General features: G+C 39.3%; 1 protein-coding gene across 1 annotated transcript; it reads left to right on the top strand.

Moving 5' to 3' along the window:
• The first annotated feature begins 291 nt into the window (after positions 1-291).
• ubl3a (ubiquitin-like 3a) lies at positions 292-21,582 on the top strand. The gene is made up of 5 exons (XM_077020394.1): positions 292-944; positions 13,513-13,621; positions 15,842-15,928; positions 17,561-17,638; positions 18,013-21,582. The coding sequence occupies exons 1-5, from the start codon at positions 918-920 to the stop codon at positions 18,063-18,065; spliced, it is 354 nt and encodes a 117-aa protein (XP_076876509.1). The 5' UTR covers positions 292-917; the 3' UTR covers positions 18,066-21,582.
• Positions 21,583-23,185: the final 1,603 nt, after the last annotated feature.

The raw sequence follows: 23,185 nt of genomic DNA, 5'->3' as shown, positions 1-23,185 counted from the left end.
GCAAATCTTTAAAAAGTAGCTGATTACAGTAAAACAATGACAACAAAAAAGAAAATAGAAAATTAGATGATGATGTGCATTATTGTTTTCAAATAATGAGATAACAATCGACAATTTTATTATAAAAAATGATTTAAATAAAGCCAGAAAGTACAAATAAATATTTTTTTATGTGGTTAAACTAACGCTATTCCGTCATTTCATTTAGTTCGGTCTATAGGGAGAGATTTGCTCTTAAAATCGGGGAACCCACTTCCCGCCCCTTCCTTTAGTTGCACGGGGGCGTATCGCGCGCATCTACATACCAAACGACACCGTGCCTTTTTATCTAGCTAACCAGCTCCGGTTTCCCCGTTCAGCCTTTTTCCCCGTGAACTGCCGCCATGTTTTGTGAGCCAGTATGACAGTAGAGAGTCCGCAGGAGAAGACGGATATAGACTGAAAAATCTTTCAGTTAAGAGGCTTTTCGAGCGGAAAACCATTTTTATCAGTTACCATATTCAGGACGGAAGTAAATTTTAGGATTTATTTGTCAACAGCAAGATTTTCCCGAAAGGTCAAGTCTTGGATGTTATTGTAGTAATATTTTATTTTTCTATGGCGTAGGACACCTTTTCCTTACCTACCTTTTATTTCAGAATGGGAGGGAGTCCTCCCACGTAAATATAAATACATTTTCGCTTCTTTTGTAAATGGTTTGTGCTACCATGAGAAATAAACGAATTAGATGCGTGTTTAAAGACGAACACGTTTCCATATTCGTTTAATTACAACGTTATTGGACGAACATACTCCGACAACAGGAGTAACAGTCGACACAAGTAATTTTTGTATGGTGAGGTGGTTTATTTCAAGTTATCTGTGGTGTCCAAAAGGAGGGAAACTTTTTTTGTGACGTTTGAAAAGAAGAGGCCAAGATGACGGCCAATATCCCCTCTGATATGGTAAGGATATGTTGCATATTGTCCATTTTTATAGAATGACAAGTTTTTTTCTTTTATTCTATGTGTCAATCAGGATTACTAAAGTTTTAATACGTCTGGGGGAATTACAGAATTATGTGCTGTTAGTTATTTATAGTTAGTTTTGAGCTAAGCCTGATGATGAGACTAGTTAACCAAACTTGAGGAGATTCTGTGTAACCTATTGTACTTTGTTGAGAATTGTCATGTACATGTTAACCCCCTTTACTGCCCCAGTATACAGTATACCCCACAGTCTTTTTATGTCAGTTATTGCTCGGTTGACGTCTGACCATATAACCTAGTGCGTCGGACTGTTGGATTCTGCCTTAATGCTTTCACATGGTGATTTGGCATATCTTATGTTTACACAGTAGCAATGACGTTCACACTGAACAACAGAGTTGTCCATCATTAATCAGACAAATTGACAGTCTGCGTCTATTGAGAACTATCCAAAACTGGCTTATTATTGCACTTTTTAAATAACAGTGTAAATATTTAGACCAGAGATTAACAAGCCTGCTCCTGGACATGCACCAGCCATAAAGTTTTCATTTCAACCGTAATCCACTACATCTGACCCATGTAATTAGTCTTCAGAAGTCCTTGATTAGCTGGATCAGGTATGATTGGTTTGGGTTTGGAGTTGAAACAAGCAGGAAGCTAGACCTCCAGGAGGTCTGGTGACCACTGACCTAAAAGGTGGAAGTCATAACTGACTTAACAACTAGCACCACCAAACTTTCAGTGATCTGTCAAATACTGTGTTGTATTGCAACATGACATTTTGAAATATGGATGCTGATATTATGTCCTGTGATTCCTGATTGCAGAAAAGCCACGACAGGTTTCTATTCTGGGGACTGCAACTGAATTAATATCAAGTCTTTATGTAATACCCTTTATATTTGAAGCATCTTAAAATGTAACTTTATTCCATATACTGCAATAGTAAATTCCTGTGAGCATTATAACACATTTGTTAGAATGTTTTAGGCTTCTTGTTTATTTAGTCACAGTTCAGTTAATATGATTTTTAGTTAAATAATTATTATGTTTGAAAATGGGGTAGAACATGCAACGCTTATCTGTTGGCTGTGTTTGTATATCTAAATTGTCCCCTGTAATGTTATTTTTATTGTGCTAAGAATAATACAGCCATAGTCAAACTCTCTGGCCTTGAATACCAGAATGCATTTGTGGAAAGTAGGCTCCCTTTTAGTACTGACTGTGATACTGCAAAATTCTTTGACACGGTCACTAGGCTATTAAAATGTAACACTGTAATACTTTTACAGCCCATCAGAAGATACTTAAGAGTTCAATGGGAAACAAAAGATATTAAGAGAGAATCAGTGCATTATGTTTGCAAACCAATCTGTTGGAACCTTAGTTTTAAGCACAAGGCAGGAGGTCACTAATTTGTCTGCTTAAGCATCTCACTTAATAATAGACTGTATGGAGTTGGGTTGGTTAGGAAAATTGTTATTTTGTGTCTACTTTAGTTTACATGCTGATTTTGAGCTTGCTTAGCCTGACCATCAAAGTAAGTATTCGAAAAGACCTCACTCCAGTGTGTGGTCTGTAGTTGAAGGGAGATTGGTTGGGGGCTGGGTCAGTGCAACAATGGCAATGTTTGTGTGTATGTGTGTTTGTGTTTGAGTTCTCTGGCACATTAGTCTGTGTGTGGGCATTTGGGTGAATAGGTTGTCTCTTTATGGAATGATCTTTCACATTGGAAGTACCGAGTGAACGTTTTAAATTGTAATTTTCAAATGATCTATAATGCACTGAGCAGTCACTGAAGCACACGTGGTAATGCTGGATTGATCAGTGACTGCTAGAGATATGCGATAACATTTTAAGTACTTTATATTACAGGAAGATTGACAGAACTAAATCACTTTGTAATAAGTTGATGGGTTGGTTAAATACCCCATTTTGTTTTCAGGGGTCCCATGGTAATGGATGGCTAATGGGTCTCCTGTACTGTACACATCTTGGAATCTCCTGATTAAGATAGTATGGATGTAGGACAATGTCACCTTGAGGGCATCTAAAAATATGGCTTATGATATGTGATACGGCTGTCGGGATTCTCGTACCATTATACGCCTTATCTAGCATTTAGAAAAGTAGCTTAATATTCAGTGTCCCTTTATGTTAAAAAGCAAAGAAATAGTGTTTGCATGATATAATTCCCTTCAGTGTTTTCTTAATGAAACAGTCATTTGTTTGTGTTTGCGTCATTCTGCTAGCTGCTCTGTCTGATGTTTTTTTTGTTGCCATTATCCAGAACAGTAGCTGGTCTAAATCAGCGCACATTATCAGTTCTGATATGATTCTCCTCCTAATCTAGAAAGTCATTGTGCATGGTTATTCATCAACTTTGCTTTGGTTTAAGTTTGAGTGTACAAAGGATTAGCCTTTTGATTTTCACTTAATAGGTGAACACCTATTTCTCAGTGGTTTCTGGCAGGCATTCCTACATTCATTACTGTCATTGTCATCGTGATTATCTGCGGTTTCTTTTCTGTGTGTAACAAACTGGATACCTATGGGATCTCAAGACCTAGCTGCAGTGTTAAGCAGTATTAAGAGGACTACTGTGTCATCAAAAATAAGACAATACAGGGAAGGCCGGTCTTTCATTAATATCAGCATCAAGGTTGATGAATCCCCAGGGATTAACATAAGCTTGTGGAGTCAGGCTTGATTAGTTTATCCACAGAAGCTGTAGACAATCGACATCTGATATATACAACTCTTTCTGAATAACCACATGAATATGAATCCATGCTAATATCGATTAGAATAGCTACAAGAGAATAGTTCAGACAGAAAGTTCTGGAGAGGCTTGGAGGTGTAAGGGTTAACATTTCTAGAGAGGAAGTGGCACAGACTCACTCAATAAACGAGTCTTTCAGAGAAATGGGGAACAATTTACCACTGCTCCATGAGAGCACTGCTCTCATTTACTTAAAGTGATGGTCAGGGCTTCTCTGTTGACTGTTTTTGACAGTTTGAGTCATTTAAGAGCAATTAACATGGTTGGTAATTATTTTTTTGCAGTAACCAGTAGTCATTATGCATTGTACAGGTTACATTTTATAGCTTTGCAATTAACAGCTGCACAGCTATAAGTCATTATTATGGCAAATGATCGTAGTTAATAGCCTGCAGTTTATTTAGTATGACTGCTACAACCATGAATTTGTAGTTAGAACTGGCACTACCTCTTAAATTAGTGTACCACTGAGCTGTGTGAGAGACTCTTCCTTAACCACAATAACAAACACCAGATTTTCATGCAGTCTGAGAAATCAAAAAAATTTACTGACCTGAAAATGGTTGTGCTATTGCAAATAGGAGATTTATTGCTTACATTTTATTACATTGAAAAATAACAGCTACTTTTTTATGCATCTTGATGTACTTTCATGCTTCAGTGTGCCTTAATATCACTTGTAGAATTTTAAGAAGCTGTGCTATTAACCACCCTGTCAACTCATGCTCATACCTCAGCATAGCTAATGGATATCCATTTGTGTGAAAGACCAAGGGTTTAATGGCTAGGTAGTCAATGTATTATTGGAGGGTTGTGAAAAAATGCAGTTGCATGGCATCTGGCAAGCACAGGAATGAACATAAAGCCTAGTCTGAATTCTTCATTTTCTGTTCAGAAGATGTTCCATTCTGTGTCTTGCTGGTTATAATGGGATATTTGCACAATTAAACTGACACTCTTGGAAGAGAAAGTCTCAGATGTATTACCAGACATTATGTCGCTGGCCTCCCAACGCCCCTGGTATGATTGTATTTCACTCCTTATCAGTTAATTATATTTGCTAATCAAAATGATTCTTAGTTTTCTTTTGGTGGACCAGGAGTGAGATAATTTGGAGCAACACAGGAAATTTTAATAAAACGAACACTTAAAAAGAAAAAATCTTTTGTACATTTCAATGCATAGTCATATTTCATGGAAACACAATTGAAGAGTGCATTGTACTTCGGACACTTGCTGTACAGCTTGATGTCAAGGTAGTTTCAGGTTCAGGAATCTTTAAATGCTCTGGGACAAGTTGTGCTCAGTGGAAGGCTCCTCAGTAGCTTGTTGCCTCTAGATGGAATTTAAAGACAGTCTTAAAGCCGAGCTCCTGGCCGGGGTTTTCACTTGCTGAGAGGCTTTCTTGTGATCTGTGTGATAAATTTTACCCATGCATTTTTTTTCGCATTGTATTACATTTTCAAACTTGGGAATTTGGCAAATTTTCCCATGAAAAGCACTTTATAAATAAGATGTAGTGTTATCACTAACAAGTGGAGAGACAGCAGAATGGCTGAGTGTTCCCAGTCTCTCTGCCCTTCACATCAGCAGACACGTGGGCAGCGTCTGCAGGCCAGGAGACTGTGTGCTTTCATCCAGCACACAGGTTGAAGCCCTGTTCATCCCCTCCCACCTGGTCTTTTACCTCTGGATCTCACTAACTCTTTTTCCTTATGTCTTGCTTTATTGCTGTTTGGTGGTTTGAACATTTAAAGTTAGCATCATCTGATTATGGTGATCATTAAATGATCGTTATTCTAGTAAACAAAATATATAGGCCTACTTAGCAGCAAAGCACTAATCCCCCTGCTAAACACGGATATCAGAGAATGTATATTAATCTAAGCATGCAATGTCCTTATAGACTGGAATGTGATCACCACTTTTCATTTTGGTATATGTATATGTATTTTATTTAGTGAATACCATGATCTGTGCTCTACCTAAAAATGATCACCTCTCAGAATGTATTTGTTTGATTACATAACAAGTGAAATATTTAAACAGTTAATGGAAGCAGTGAATGCAAGGTTTAATGCAAGGTCAAACACCACACCTCAAAATACACTTAATGTTACCAAAATGTATTTACATTCAATGACTTTTTAAATGAAAATAGTCAGAGTATAGCTTACTAAAGAGTCTAAGCTGTGCTTTACTACATGCTTGTCACGTCTCATCAACTATGCCACAATGTCTAATGCTGCAATGAAATATTTACTTCAGGGTTTTTTTCCCCCCAGAACATTTGCCTTGGATTAGATCAGAAATAACACGTTTCCCCTCTTATTTAGTTTCAAGGCCATTAGAGGACCTTCAGCTTGAGGGGTGGGCTGCATAACTCTGGCTTCCTCTGTGCTGTCAATCCTATATCATTTCTTTGGTGTTGATTTTGGTTTATGAGTAATATAAAAAAAATTGTCTGACCATCTGTGAAACCATGTCGTAGACATATTGGTACTTTACAGACAGGTGTGTCCATTAATTCTACAGTCATTTATCATTACTGTATGTAAGCCACTGCTTTCTCATGCACTTCAGGCCAGTATGGTGTGCACACTGAGCGTAAGGAGAGAGGGAGAAAGTGTCCGAGTGTGATTGAGTGTCCTTCAGGACTGCTGATGAGGCGTCTGGACAGACTGAGGCTGCAGCTGCTGTTGTGCTGTGTTGGTGATTAGCTCCGGAAGCTAGCGCTCACAGCGCATGGCTAACAGCCATGATGTAATGCACTCAGATGAGCCGGGAAGAAGTCATGGGTGGGATAATTGAAGGAGAGTTTGTGCTGTTGCCTCTTTGGAAAGTCACAGCGTCAAGACCTGAAGATCAGGCTTTCATAGAAGATGCAATCGGGGGGAGGGTAATTTGGAAACCTTTGGAGGAGCTCTGGTACACCGCAGAGTACGAGTTTGTATGTAGGAAAAGAAGATCTGCATTTGGTATTATTGTGCCAGGACTGTGAAAACTGAGACCAGACACTTACTGACTGATGCTTACCTGTGCAATTCCAGCTCTTTTAAGATGAATCCACTCTGTGAAGCTGAACTGGGGCTTCGTTTCAGTGCAGTCCTCTCTCCTGTTCTGGGAGGCTTTCTTATTATTACTGTGATTTATTCTGCCTGTGTACTTTCATTACATTTTCAAATTACAGGCAGTTTGTTTTTTATTTACATGAAAAACACTTTATAAATAAGATGTAGTGTTATTGCTAACAAGTGGAGAGACAGCAGGATGGTGTTCCCAGTCTCTCTGCCCTTCACATCAGCAGACACGTGGGCAGTGCCTGCAGGATGGCAGACTGTGTGCCTTCAACCAGCACACAGGAAGAAAAGAGGTTAACCTTATTTGATACTCAGTGACACAGACGTGCGTGCGCACACATACACTTATATAGGTCATGATCACTGCATGACATATATTGCACTGTTTGCAGCACTTGTTCCAGTGAGTCTATCACCCTTTATCAGGACAGTGAATCTAGTACTTTTATCAAGTCATCGTATCACCATATCACTTTAATGAGGGTATTTCAGTGAGTATGAAACTAGATGTTGATATGAGCATGTGGTTATTTTGATTGGCTGGTTCAGCTATATTCTTTCTGTCATTTGTGCATACCTACTGTTTAAATTTTGTTCAGTTTTATTATAATATTTTGGCAATGAAACTATGGATGTGGACCTCTTTGGTTTACTTGAAACACATACCTTCAAATCTGTCATCTGTCATTATTTCAAGAAACATAATTTTACCATTGGATATGTTAGTGCTTTAATACTTTCTTTTGTTTTTGTACCAGTATCTGTGTTTTGCAGTCAAATCTCAGTGGGAGGATTAGGATGTTTTAATGCACCAATCAGTCGAATACAACAATGATGAACAGTTGGCTTTATTAGTGTCGTTGCTCACTCCTTTAATGTTGTGAATATGGATGTAGTTAGGTGCTATTGCGACATGCTTTGTAGCTTGTGTAATAATTGCCACACCCTTTACCACACCCACTGGTTGGAGATATGCAGCATTCAACGTCCCTGACAGCATCTCAAGTAATTAAAGCATGCTTCGAGGCACCAGAGGCATACATGCGTGTCAGTGCTGCAGCTACCTAATGACTTAATGGAGATGCTCTTGGCACAGCAGTACATACATAAGACAAAACACAGTAGACACGCACCGAGAAAAACACGATGCAGAATGCACAAAGAATGTTCCCTTTAGGGCAATTTCTGCACTTTTTTGTGAATGAAAGTGTGTTGTGTTGTGTTACTGCAGAATATTTGCAGTGTAAATTTACCACCCCTGAGAAAAGCCAAGATGCTTATTCTCCATATTGCATTTCTAAACGTGTCACTGGTTCAGCTGTACAGCCTCATGTATAACTGAAATCTTTTACTAATATTTTTACCAATGAGCAGAAGATTCCTTTATATTGGACACTCAGTTGCTCTTGTATTTGGGAGGTCATTCTTGTAGCCCTTTATGAGTTGTGGATAAGGCATTATGGCTTCATTGCTCTGCCTCTGTATCTCTGATTTGTGTAAGTGTTCTGTAACTTTTGGTTAAGAGCCTTTGAAACATAATTTACATGTATGTGTATTTATAGTGTATCCTGTTAATTTATATCCATAGTTTCTTGTTCAAATTTATACCCAATAAAGGTTAGCAACTCTTCTGACAAAAATACTGCATATATTAGTTTATGATAGAAATATTTTAAATTATTCTGACATTTATCCAGGAAAGAGATCAGTGTATTGGTCATTCTATGTTTTGAGTAGTCATTCAACGTTCTGTGTATTTTGGTTTTAATAGGTATTGGAAAAGTTGCCATTGATGAGTATTTTGCATTAGACAAGCACTGGATGACAGTTGAGAACTATTTTTTGTTAAAGTGTAGCAACCTGCTATCATGCTCAGGAATATTACTAATGACAGACAGCAGTGGAATTCTGGTCAAATTTTGTTTCAGTGCAAATTCCCATGGTGGGAAAATGGAGTGATTCGTGTTCCTTGGCATCTTAGTGGGCTTTGCATAGTGTTTGATTTTAATGTGTTTTAGTTTATAAACACAATGTTGTTGTCAGGATTGCATTTGCATTTAGTTAATTGATATACGATAATATCTAGAATAACTTTGAAAATATATATTTTTAAATTATCTTTCAGTTTTCTTTTTCCTTCTACATATTTATGCTGAGTCCACAGTCTCAGCAGGTATGTTTAATAAGAAGGGTGTGTGTGTGCATTATGGGTACAGAACAAGCAAGTCAGACAACAGGACAATGCTCATTACTCTGGAGGCTTAGGAAGCACTCTTCCATTTTCAAAGCAGACATTCTGTTAACGCCCTTAAGATGAGGCAAGAGCTGTGTGATCACAGGTTTCAGAGTGACTGCTGTCTGATTTTAGCTGTCTCTCTCTCTCTCCCTCTCTCTCTCTTTCTCTCTCTCTCTCTCTCTCTCTCTCTCTCTTTCTCTGTCTGTCTGTCTCTTTCCCTGATACATGCACAAACACACATGGTTTGAATGAACAGGATATGTAGAGCTGGTACAGATTCAGTCTGAGAGGGACAGGAACAGGAATAGAGAAGACATGCTTTTTTTAGATTTACTAGATTAAGTTGGTAAAGTTGTTGTGAAGTACAGTGGTGGATTTAGTCCTGCATTTTTGTTATTAAGTTTTGATATTATTTTTAGTCCGGGAATTCTCTATTTAATTTTGTTTCAGTTTAAATCTTTCATATAGTTTCCTCTTTGTTACCTTTAGACTTCATTCTATTTATATTACTTAAGTGGAGTCTCATGCTAGTCAGTGTGATTGCAATTTATCTGTTAATTACATAGACCATCCGGTACAGCGTAAACCATGCTTGAGTGTGATGTTTACTCCTGTTGTGTTGGTGTACTTTTGTATAGTCTATGTATGTCATCAATTGCTGGTATGTAGGAGATATACACTGAAATGACAGTTCCTCCAAACAGTCTTTGGAGGAGACACGATCTTTTATTACTCATGCTGTACTTCCAGGCTCTCATGTTCTCTCTCTCCCCCTCTCTGTTTCTCTCCATCTCTCTTCCTCTCTCTTTTCCTCTGTTCTCTCTGCCTTTTTCTCTTTTACCTCGTGCCCTTCAGTCTACTGGACGTCTGCATACTGGTGGTTTTTTTCATTGTTGAAAAAGCTACTGTTTGTCTCAAAAATAAACTCACTAAACTTCTTGTCCTGTTAGGATCACCATGCAATATGTGGAATATGTCTTTATAACTGATTTAAAATACACATAGTTGAATGAAATGCAGTAGAAAACAGATTGTTGGGAGGGGGGGTTACATCTGCGGGACATTAAGCTATAATCGAGGCATCTTGCTAAATTTAAAAGCTCCTTTAATTTGAATGTTAAGCACACACCAGACTTGTGTGGTCAAATGCTCCAGGGTCTGTAGTTTGGCAGTAATGCATGTGTGAATTGTTTTGGCTTGGAGTGCCTTGTCAACAGCAGCAGGTTACCGTTTGGAGCTCACTAATTCAGAAAAGGTAGACTTACTTATGAAATGCTTCCCTGGGGCTGTTTCTCATGTTGTGTTCATGGATATGTATTTGCATAATATATATTTTCTTCTGTGTGTGTTTGTGTGTGTGTATTTGCGTATTGCATAAATGTCATTCCCAAAATATGACAAAGGGCAGAGTTGGGTGAAGCTGCTCAGATGTTCACGTCCACCTTGGGCATCATTGGTCGTGGGTTGTTTTGCTCAAATCTTATTGTTTTCTACATTTATTTTTCTCTGTCTGTCTGCCTGCACAGCAAACCCTTGAGAGCTGCAAGCTCTAGTGTCAGTATTCCCTCGGGCCTTTTCACAAAAAAGGCTGAAATGCGTTATTGTCAAAGTCTTCGTCCTCATCATCATCGTTGATCTCCACTGCCTCATCCTTTCATCTCAGACAAAATTGTGAAGTGCCATCATCATTAGCAACACTGAGATATTCAAATGGCTTGTGCTACAGAATGACACTGTTCATTCTGATATTCAAATGCAGTTCCCAGATTGTCAGTGTGCTTTGATCACATCTTTGACAGCTGATTTTCCTCCTCGGTGCTCTCAGTTTGCTTGTACAGTATGTGATTTTTGTGCCTTATTGATTTTGGTGTGATGACCAACCAACCTCCCTGTGTACCTCCCTGTGTACCTCCCCGTGTACCTCCCTGTGTACATTGAGCCAGTTTTGCAGCTACAACCCTGTTTTCTCACTTTGTTTGCAGTTGGGAGTGCAGTGTGCATTTGGAGTAGCTTACAGGCATGGCGAGTGTCTATATCTTGATTATGCCATGGTTTTTCCTCTGAACGGAGAGAGTGTGTGGACCAGTCTGCGTATTACAAGATCAGTGTACGTGGTGTGTCTTCTAGATCAGCACTAGTAATGTGCTTTATATTGTACAGTCTATTTCGTGAGTAATTAAGGTTCCTTCGGTGAAGCTGTCTCTAATCCATCACCCTCTCTTTGCATTATGCCACCTTACAGCTGTGTGTTGTAAATGCAGACTATGATAATCACATGTTCCTCACAGTCCTGTATGCTCCTAGAACACCCACACCTTCACCCCCACCCCCACACAATCTCTCTCTTCAGCCGCTTACTTTGTTTACACAGTGAAATAACAGAATCGATTCCCTCCGCGTCTCAGGGAGAGCTCGTTGGTATTCTGAGGGAGGAGCCTGTTTTGATGACTGCCCCGAGAAAAAAGACACAGAGGGAGGGTGTTAGCGGCCGAGGGAAAGGATGACTGATTGACAAGGAGAGAGATTTGGAAGAGAAATGGAGAGTGCGAAAAGGAAGGGATGGGTGATGGAAAAAGAAAGAATCTTGTCTGCAGGTAGTGTAAAGTGATATCAAATCAGAACTCATGCAGGAGCGGCTCATGCTAACTATCACTATGGCAACTGGAAGGAGTTCTTCTCCACTCTGTTTTTGATGTTTTTTTGATAGCTATTGTGTGGCGACCGGGAATTCTGAGTGGGAATTCCAACTGTGTGTGAGTGAGGTTTTGTGTGTGTGAGAGAGAGAGCCAAAGGGCCACCAGAAGCACATCCCCATAGCTAATCAAAGAAGATTTTGACTGACGTGTCTTACAACATTACATCACTAAATGCCACTGCAGAGCCACACTTTATTGATCTGTGCTAACAGTGGGGTCGCTTTGATTGAAGGGAATCGGATATGAGAGCTAATGGGAGGAAGTAAAGTCTTTGCTAAACCTTCCCGTATCCCTGATTCATGTATACCACAGCACACTTAAGCCTTTCCCATAAGACTGTGTGTGTAGGCTAATATGTAGTGTCTGCTTTTGAAGTAAAGCAAAGTCTATTCTGTACAGTATACCAGCAACTTCTACCCAAAGTCTAAATAGCTTCTTTGAAATATTGCAGGCTCTGAATAATACTCTGAAACAATATGTGATGTGTGATTAGTAATGTGTGATTAGTAATGATATGCTGAATTCAGAGTGCCACTTCAGTACAATGTGTGAGTGTATATTTTTGGCACAGTCACAGTATTAATTAGGTGTGCAGTATTTTGTTGTATTTGGGTGCATGTACTATACTGTATGAGTGTGTGTATGAGTGCTTTAAGGATACACATACACACTCATATGAAGCAAGTTAGAATTTTCTTATACCAATGTTTACTCAAACCTTGTTCTATGTAAATACAATGTTTTCTTCTCATTATTTTTATTATTGTACCATGTCTGTCACTTTCAAATGTAGCCAAGGGTATGAGTTTGATTTTGTGTAAAGTCAGAGTGAGGTGAGGTAGGCATAAGGGTGTATGAGTGTTGGTGTGTTTGTTTTGCACTCAGGGATTTGTGTGTGTGAGTGTTTAATTGTGCACTCTGCTCCCTGACTCTAATCTGATTTGATTAAGTGCTCTGAAAGATCTGTATTTCATTCCACTGGTGTTAGCACTGTTACATCATGGCCATCAGCAGTGACCGTGTGTGTATTTGTGTCTGTGACTCACTGAGATAAGGAACATTGAGTCATGTAATAACACATGTGCATCTGACAGAAACTGCTTATAAAACTTGCTTCTTGCAACCTGTTTCTCTTTTAACCTAAGAATCATGTCAGTATAAAAAAATGTAGAATTAGTAAAAGGGACTGATCAGAATACCAATCAATATATGACTAACCTTAACCCTAACATGTGAAACACAAAACATGTTTTTTAATATGCCTGATAACTATGTTTTTTTATTCTACTTTTAGTATATAACAGGCGTACTCAACTAAATTTGTCCGCGGTCCAATTTTGGCAGATACCTGTGACCCGAGGTCCGGTGCGGGCGGGGGTGGCGAACGTAAGTTGTTGAGCGTGACGGAGTGTTTTTTTCAATAGCCCTGAAATAAATGCTACGGTTTTGTTTTGGTCCGTATCCAGTTAATCAGGAATAAGATTGGGTCCGGACAGGACTGCGTTCGGGTCCGGATCCGGACCGCGGTCCGCCAGTTGAGTACCCCTGGTATATAAAATACCTCACTCACCATCACTTTTTTCTGCCAATCTGAGCTGTGTTTGTGCTTCAAATGGTTTCAGTCTTTTAATCTTCTAAGGACAAGGAATGGCCTCTTAGTTGAACTCTGAATGTGTTGAGGATCCCCCAGGGTTTTGTAGGTCAATGAACTGCACACTGATTCATGTTTTGTGTGTGCTTGTTTCAGATTAACTTACGGCTCATCTTGGTGAGTGGAAAGACAAAAGAGTTTCTGTTCTCTCCCAATGATTCAGCTGCAGACATCGCCAAGCTTGTGTACGACAACTGGCCTATGGGTGAGTTCACATGAACACACACACACACACACACACACACACACACACACACACACACACACACACACACACACACACACACACACACACACACACACACACACACACACACGTATAAGCACATACTTCCTGTCAACATCCATATATTTTCAGCAATAAAATCTGGTGCATTATTAAAATGCATTAAAATGTTTGCATTGTGAACAGAATGCCCATTACAGGAACACCATGACAGTGACACTATGCCCATGATAGTGACACTATGACAGTGACACAATGACAGTGACACTATGCCCATGATAGTGACACTATGACAGTGACACAATGACAGTGACACTATTCCCATTATAGTGACACTATGACAGTGACACTATGACAATGACACGCTCATGGCAGTGACACTATGACAGTGCCACTATGCCCATGATAGTGACACAATGACAGTGATACAATGAGTGACACTATGCCCATGATAGTGACACTATGACAGTGACACTATTACAATGACACAGTGATAGTGCCACTATGCCCATGATAGTGACATTATGGCAATGACACAATGACAGTGATACTATGCCCATGATAGTGACACTATGACTGTGACACAATGACAGTAACACTATGCCCATGACAGTGACACTATGACAATCACACTATGACTATGGCAGTGACACTATGACCATGCCACTGTGCCCATGATGGTGACATTATGACAGGGACACAATGACAGTGACACTATGCCCACGATAGTGACATTATGACAGTGACACTATGACAGTGATACTATGACCATGACAGTGACATTATGCCCATGATAGTGACACTATGACAGTGATACTATGATCATGACAGTGACATTATGCCCATGATAGTGACACTATGACAGTGACAAAATGACAGTAACACTATAACCATGATAGTGACACTATGACACTATGACACCATGACAATCAATAATTCTTGCACCCAGCAATTTGTCTTTAAAGTGCATCTCAGCACCATGTCAATGGTCTTACAACAGCTACAGTCAGATAATTTTTTGTCATTTTTTCTTTTCTTTTTCAAGTTTAAAATTTTTTTTAATATTTGCGATCTTTTAAACCAATGGCAATGCATTTGACTTTGAGAACTTTACCGTCACATCATGTAAATTCATTGTAATCCTTTCGGCTACCTCAGTGACACAGTTTGTTCTAAATATGCAAATCACACTTGCAGTTTCATTTAAATTTACGACATTTAGCAGGTGCTTCTTTCCAGAGTGACTCGCATACACTTATTGGTAAAGTGATCCTGTGTGTTTGACATCACTTGGCCTGTACATATCAAGGGTGCAATTGGGCATTTTCTCACACTTGAATTATCTAGCAATGCCACGTGTGCCACTTGTCAAAATGCTTAGATTTTAGATATGTTAGATTTTTTTCCGTAATGTTGTTTCCCTGACTGACAACATGTACATGTCAAGTTGGTATAAAAGAGAACAGGTGTGCTAGTGTTTGTGCTTGTGTATGTGAGAGCTGAAGTCAGATTCACCTTAGAAATCCAATAGGCTTTGAACTTTTGAATATTCATTACTCAGATCTGGAGTGTCTCTCTCTTTCTCTCTCTCTCTCTCTCTGACACACACACACACACACACACACACACACACACACACACACACACACACACACACACACACACACACACACACACACACCTGCTCTAGATAGAGCAGATGGTATCCAGATTATGCTTTCGTCAGTTCAAGGTTTTTTTGTTCCCTTCCTTTATGTCTCAGTTCCAGTTTCATAGAGCTTCTCTTTGTTTTTCCGTGTAAGCAGTTCTGGAGCTATGACTATAATATATAGCTTTTTTCTGAGAACTGTTTCTACTGTTTTATATACATCATTGAATAATGTCAGTCTTTGATGTCACTCCATCGTTGGTGATCTTGGGCTATAGGTCAAGCTCGGGCTGTAGATGACAGGAGGAAACAGAATGATGAATTATTGACAGAAGGCACACTGAGTGAGCTCTTTAGAGGCAAGGCAGACATTGACTCCATATTGCATGGAGTAATATGTCTTGATCAGTCGCCAGAGGAAGCCCCCATGACATTAAACACTTCAAACTTCAGGTGTGTCCAGCCACGTCAAGACTCAAACCACCAGACTCATGAAGGTTCCTCGACCACTGGCCTGTCTAATAATGTGTATGGCGTTGTCTCTCTCTCAGACTGGGAGGAGGAGCAGGTGAGCAGCCCTAACATCCTGCGTCTCATCTACCAGGGACGATTTCTGCATGGCAACGTCACACTAGGGGGTGAGTTCCCAGTCCAGCACAGCATGTGAAGAAATGACACAGTGACAAGTTTTCCATTCCCATGTTTACATTGTGTCTGTCTGACGCTCTTTTTAGGAGTCTTTTTTGGACATGCATAAAAGATGCATGTACATGCAACGAAAAGGGATTTACTTGTGTAAACGAGCATTCGGTTTACTTTTTTGTCATGGAAATGAATTCTGGGTTTTATTTTTAGTTTACTTCTGCTTATTCTGTTTATTTAAAAGGAACAGCACACATTAACCAACATCATGATGTCATGATGAAAATGTGCTAGATTGAGCCATATGGCCAATTCCATCTGCAGTTCAGGGTTAGTTCAGGGCTTAGGCTTGGGGAGAAACGGTGTTTATTTGCAGTAGGGGCTGAGCTGTTGTATATCATTCGCTCAGAACGGGGCTGTATTAGCCCCAGAGAGGGAGCAGAGGCAAGGTTTGGCCTGCAGGGGGACGTGTGCAACCATGCCTGTTTGCATCTGTCAGGGGTTATGGACTGTTAAAAGGGGCATGCGTGTTTGAGAGAGAGAGAGAGAGAAACAGGGACTGTGTGTGTGTGTGTGTGTGTGTGTGTGTGTGTGTGTGTGTGTGTGTGCATTTTTGGGAAGTGTGTGTAGGTAAGGTTGCTAGGTTACTGTTTTATGACAAAAGCAGAGGGTGGAACTCATCCTCTGTGCTCCTAACTGTATCTTCTCAGTTTTTTGCAAGTGAACAAAAACAGGTTAAAGATGGGCAAGATAAGGACAAGAACTCTAGTACCCTTAAGGTCTTAAGGTCACCTAGACATTATAAAAAGACCCTTCTATTTTTTTCAAACCTCTTTGATATTCTTGCTAGTAAGCTGTGACCATCTGCAAAAGACAGGAATTCAGTTGTTTGATGATTTACTGTGTATTCAAATATTACCACTTTTCAAAGCATATGCCATTCCCATTGTTAAAGCATTCTACATGAGGAAGCTCTAAGATCTGAGCTGCACATTCAGTGATTTGACCAGGAATGCAGTCACCAATGAGAGAGGGGGGGCAGAGAGACAGAGAGAGAGAGAGAGAGAGAGAGAGAGAGAGAGAGAGAGAGAGAGATACTTAAGACAAAAAGGAGAAACGAGAAAGACACAAAAGAGACATGAGAGAAAGAGAAAGGAGGAGTGTGAGAGAGAGAGAAGGTATGAGAAGGAACAAGAAAGAGAAGACCAGCATGAGGAAGCGTGTCAGAGCTATTGAGCCTGTCAGGGCCCTGGCAGCCGTCTGTAAAGCCCGACTTAGAGCTTTTGGAGCGCTTGCCACTGGGACACTGTTAGGACTTATGTTAGGTGGCAGCCTTCAGTGAAGCCCGTCAGGGGTGTGTGTGCTCCTCCTCATGTCTTCAGCTGTCTCTACCCGAGCCCCCGTAAGTGTCAGCCCTATACTCAGACTCCATGTGTTTGAGTGTGTTGCCTTTGCCGTGGCCAGTCTGGTCCATTCACTCTGAGGTGTGTGTGTGTGTGTGTGTGTGTGTGTGTGTGTGTGTGTGTGTGTGTGTGTGTGTGTGTGTGTGTGTGTGTGTGTGTGTGTGTGTGTGTGTGTGTGTGTGTGTGTGTGTGTGTGTGCTTTTCTTCATTCTCTTTTCAATACAGCTTTAAAACTGCCCCTTGGAAAAACCACAGTGATGCATTTAGTTGCTAGAGAGACACTGCCCGAGCCAAATTCCCAAGGTAACCACTTGCCTTTCCTCTCTCTGCCCTTCTCTTGTTTGCTCTTTCACACGCTCCCTGATCATTCTGTCTCATAGTGCGTATGATTGGTGCAGTGAAACTGCAGCTTTGAAGCATTATTATTTTACTGTGAGCATACCTACTCAGTTGTCCTGGACCAATCGGTTTATTAAGAGAACAGATTATTGTTATTTATTCTTTCAAACCCAGCACTGAGGTCCTCCTGTTTTAGACTTTAAACCGTCTCTTGTGTTTGTGAGTGGACCTGTCTTCTGTCGATTAATGTAAATAAAGCTTCATTTGTTTTGAAGAAACTGTTGCTTTGCTGGTGGCTATGACTGATATGTGTTCTGGGTTCTTCTGTTCTGTGTCAGGTCAGAGAAACCGGGAGAAGACGGGAGAAAGCAACTGTTGTGTGATTCTGTAGGCCTCTGCTTTTCCATCAGTGAGCATCAATGGTCCCCTATGCTGCTGAAACACACACACACATACACACACATCAGCAAACATACACAGAAGGACATCACCCTGAACTCTAATCTACAATACATGAGCTCTTAGTCTCTGGGACACATCTTTTCACCATGATATTGAGGATGCCTGCCCTGTGTAGACTACAGCAGATGATAGAATACCTGTCTTTATAATACTTTATCAATCTACCAATCTCTCTCTCTCTCTCTCTCTCTCTCTCTCTCTCTCTCTCTCTCTCTCACACACACACACACACACACACACACACACACACACACACACACACACACACACACACCTGTTTCTTTTACACATCAGCAGAGCTCCTTCATCCTGCTTGTCCTGCTAGGTGAACAGAGAGTTGGAGAGGGCTGTGGAATATGGCACAACATCTGATGAACTTTTCCCATTTACTGATAAACCAGATGTGCACAGCATTTCTAATTTACTAGAGCTTTCTGTATCTAATAGGGTGGTGAAGAGGCACTCTATCGGTTAGCGTGTAATAGGCACAGTTTACACAGTAGTGGGTTAACCACTGCCCAGAGGCAAAGGCAATTATCTAACCACATCTGATCAACATCTGTAGCCTATTGTTTTCAGCACAGCAGACCAAGTATTATTGAACCTGATTAATGTTAATAACTGTATTATTTTCCCTTTCTCTTCATAATGAACTCTATGTCTTTCCATGTGCACATTTTATGGGTAAATGTCCTAATTCTGAGAGTGCAATTTCTTAGGATCGCAGATCACACAAACATAGTAGACTTGATTCCATCACTAACCGGGCAGCACTATTGGTTGCTGTTGCATGCTAATGTTTCCTGACTGTGTTTTTGACAGTCAGTGCAGTCTTTAACTGACCAAGCAGTGTTCTGTCCACCCTTATTACATAATGTTGGTTCCTCCTCATCGAGGAGTGTGCAGATCAATTGTCCTTTGTTTTCTAAAGGGGAAGGGGACAGATCATATGTTTGAATAGCATTCAGAGATCATAATAAAATGGTTGTCCCTAAATGAAAGTCGTTCATTGACATGTCATAGCTGCTGCTGCTTCTGAGGCTTTTATGTTCAAAGTTTCTCAGATAGGTGCCCCTTACCATGATGGTGACTGGACAGACAATAGGGCAAGTCAGGGACATCCTTGGTTTAGTGGTATCAACTGTGATGGGGAAGTGAAACACCACGGCAAAATACTTTGATAGATAGAAATGGTGAAGCTGATCATGAAAAAACAAAGCAAAACTTGTTGTCAAAGCTAAAGGTGGATAACAAATTTGCTTTTAATAACAGTAGATTATAATCGATAACACTGGGGCAAATACAGGATACTGATTTAACACTGAACTCTCCACTGAACATGAAGCCTAACTGATTCACTAATGTTTGATAGCTGATTAGCCCACAGTTCTCAACATGATAAAATGTAAAAAGCTCTAAACTCATACATTGATTGTGTAATTTTCAAGGCAATTATTAAACTTCAGGTTTCAGAAACCTGCGTAAAACATGTAGCAGCAGTCACTGTAAACAGTGTCATTTCTAGTATGAGAGAAATAAGAGGAGGTCTTTCAGGGAAGTGGCAGTGTTCAGGAAGCACTTTGTGATTAAAGTAACGGAGCACCTGGAGTCTCAGGTGGAAGTTTGTAGAGGCTTAAATAGTTCCTTCAATTTAACTGTTCATTCCTTCAGCTTAATAATTAGATTGTCAATTTGGCAATTCATGTTTTTAACTATTCCCATGATTTAATAATGAACTAATACATTAACTCATACTGCAATATATGTATATTCAGCCTTCTGTTCCAACCTCTCGTGCAAATAATGACACTGACTCATAGCATTTGATAAGCACGGCATATGTGTAAGTACTTGCAGTGATACCGAGTATAGAAAGTATTAATTGTCTAATCTTTGTTATAGCATTATTTAATGAAAATAAATCACAAGCAGAAGGTTTTCTGTACAGCAATCCTGCAAATATAGCAAAGCTGTAGCTATGCTATAGAGTTAGCTGATGAGATCTGCTATGTTAAGTGAATCCAGTGAATCCTGAAGTGCTCCAAACCATTGCAAATGAGATGACAGATGACAGAAAGGATATTGAACTTGAAACCACATATCTTCTGGTCTTGGAGAGGTCTTCATCCTTTAAAAATTTAAATCATGCTGACTATTCACCCTCCGAAAGAGATGCTATGCAGCAACAACAACATTTGTTCATGCTCGAATAAACCTTGAGGTAATTTATCATTTAGTCAGTGACCATAAAGTTCATGTCAAGTCACAGGTATTTCTGGTTTTGTTAAGTCCAATGCAATTCACTCATGATTTCTCATCTCTGTGAGCTTGTATATGTATCCAACATGAGAGGCCTAGACTGAGGTGCTTTACATTGTCACTATGTTCTGAAGGTCCATAACGAGTCTCTAAAGTTGTAAAATTATGTCTCCAAATCACAGCTAATAGTTGTTTTCATCCAGGTGGTCATCGGTAACTGGGACATTGCTGTGAATATAGTGTCAACTTCCAACTATAGACCAGTTACACTTAAGTTTTAAAAATTTAGGAACATTTGGAGATCAGGTCCCATAAAATGATTGTAAAATATTTACTAAATATATATGTTCGTTGTCTATTTTGTAAGAAAGGAAGAATTAATGAATGAAAGTATATCAAATAAACTTTTTAACATGCCATAAGCTGTAATTGATTTTAATACACTATGTAGGGGATTTTTTTTATATGAAATGTGAAATCAAAGGAATGCTTAAACTGAAGGAATGATTCATTAGAGCAAACAATTTAGGCCTCTAAATAATTTATGTCTACCTTGAGACTTCAGGGACCCTGAAGGTTAAACTCCTTTTCCTAAATATTTAAATATAATATTTGTGGAAAATGGTGTATTCAAAGGCAGAAAGTAAAAACAGTTTAACGTTTCTTCTTCTGTTGATTGAAATACATTTGCACAACAAAAAGCATGTGCTATTTTGTATAAACTGTTCTCCATTTTTTTTCAAATTGGAATCAAATCTTAAGCTTAGATTTGTGTAGAATATATTTAATATAAATCATATTGAGAATATGACAATAGATTATTGATATATAGCTATACCAGTGTCTATAGTGTATGATTGTCTCAGCGGTTAGCGAGCTTATTTGCAGTGGCGAAAGTCATCTGTTGATGTCTTGAACATAAACCAGCAAATCTCCTTAACAGCAACATTAATGTTTTGTGATTTCTTCTGTACTTTTATTTTTCAAATGTTAAAAACAAGATTTTTTTTTCTCTTTTATGCTTCTTTACACAGCGATGCCATCATTCTACATTTTGTTTTGATCAGGGTTCTGCAATTCTGTACAGCTCTGGTTATCAGAAGTTACTGTAAATAGAAACCTAATGCTATCTCTCTCCAAACTACAAATGGAAAAACATATAAACTGAATAAAGAATATTGAAGTGACATGATTTTGTTCTCGGCTCAAATGATAGAGGCATCCCAAATTTTTGCATTAAAAAAACAAATATGTATGACTGGTATAGTGTTCCACCACTCTGACTGGAAAATGGCACCCCTAATATTCAGGTATGAGTGCAATTTTGCTGTGTCATGCAGTCAATAAGTCACCACTGCTTAGTCCTACTGGGATGGCATCAAATGGAAAAACCTTTCTGGAAAAAAGGTGCACATGAGATTGTAGACTTAAACACAGTGCTAATCTGTGGTTATTTTTGAGAGTTCCACTTGCATCAAATTATTATTATGAATATTGTGAATATACACAATTTAATAAATCAGAATAAGAGCACTACTATCTCAGGCTTCTATGCATGAGAATAGCTTGCAAGATACCAGGACTATTGAAACTCAAATATGTCAGAGCCATAAGACACAACACCAAGTTATATGCTTCCTTTGGAATTGTTCAAACATTTTCGATCTCACTCTTTTGACACCTGCGTGAAACCTCAGCTTTCCTAATCGTCTTGATTATGAACACATGTATTATGATATGAATGATAATGTCATTTACAGTTTTATTTTAAAAAATACCTATCCAGCATTTTGAAGAATGACTATCACCCACCATTACCTAGTAATGTGTGTGTGGGTGTGCAGTGGCAAATTTAGGTAGGTGTGTGTGTGTGTGTGTGTGTGCGTGTGCGTGCGCAGTGACAGGTTTAGGTGTGTGCACGCACAGTCATGGATTAAGGTGTGTATGCATGTGTGTATTTGTGCAGTGGCAGGTTTAGGTGTGTTGTGTGCATGCAGTGGTGGGTTTAGATAGATAGAGCTGACACGGCTGCCTCACAGGAATGCATCTGGTCATGGGCAGCATGCAATTCCCACACACACAAAAATATTGTAATTTGCACAGTGATATCATCATATCACCATGAGGGTCAGTTAACCTTGGCGGAGAGGCTGGTCCGATTCTACTTTCATAGCTAGCCAGACTGCTGCCTGCAAAGGTTTCCCACTGAGAAACATGTGTCAGGGAGGAGGGCGGAGCTAGACTGACCTCATGTCTCCCCACTGGAGGTCTGAGGTCGAAGGGAGCAGGGGCAACTGTCATATTGAGCATCTGTATATTATTTTATTTTTATAGCAAATTCATTTAGTAAAATCAGTCACAGTATGAAATGCTACCAAATAATTCAGAATGAATTCACAATAGAAATTGCATTGTATTGTTTTATTGTACTGCATTTTAAAAATGTATTTATTATATATAAAAACAGTGATTTGGTTTTTGCTTGGTTGACAGTGTTGGGTGGGGGGGGTTGTAGGAAATGTAATGATGCTTTGTGCCAAATCACACAAATGGATAAGAAAAGGTTCAACATAGAGGATAAATGCTCTAGAGATAAAGCTATAAATCTGCTGTGTCATCATGTTATGAGTATATTTCCATGAAGAAAATCTGCTTTCTGACCAACCAGCTTACATTAGATCTAATTTCACACAAATTCAGCGCAATGTCTGAAGCCTGAAGGAGATTGATAACTAACTGATTTGATTAACTTTCACTGGGGTTAACATCATAAAGGTTTTCTGTGAATAT

Source organism: Brachyhypopomus gauderio, chromosome 10, assembly GCF_052324685.1.
Source record: "Brachyhypopomus gauderio isolate BG-103 chromosome 10, BGAUD_0.2, whole genome shotgun sequence".
In the NCBI taxonomy this organism is placed as follows: domain Eukaryota; kingdom Metazoa; phylum Chordata; class Actinopteri; order Gymnotiformes; family Hypopomidae; genus Brachyhypopomus; species Brachyhypopomus gauderio.
Note: the sequence above shows the minus strand (reverse complement) of the source record. Positions and strands in the feature narration are given on the sequence as shown.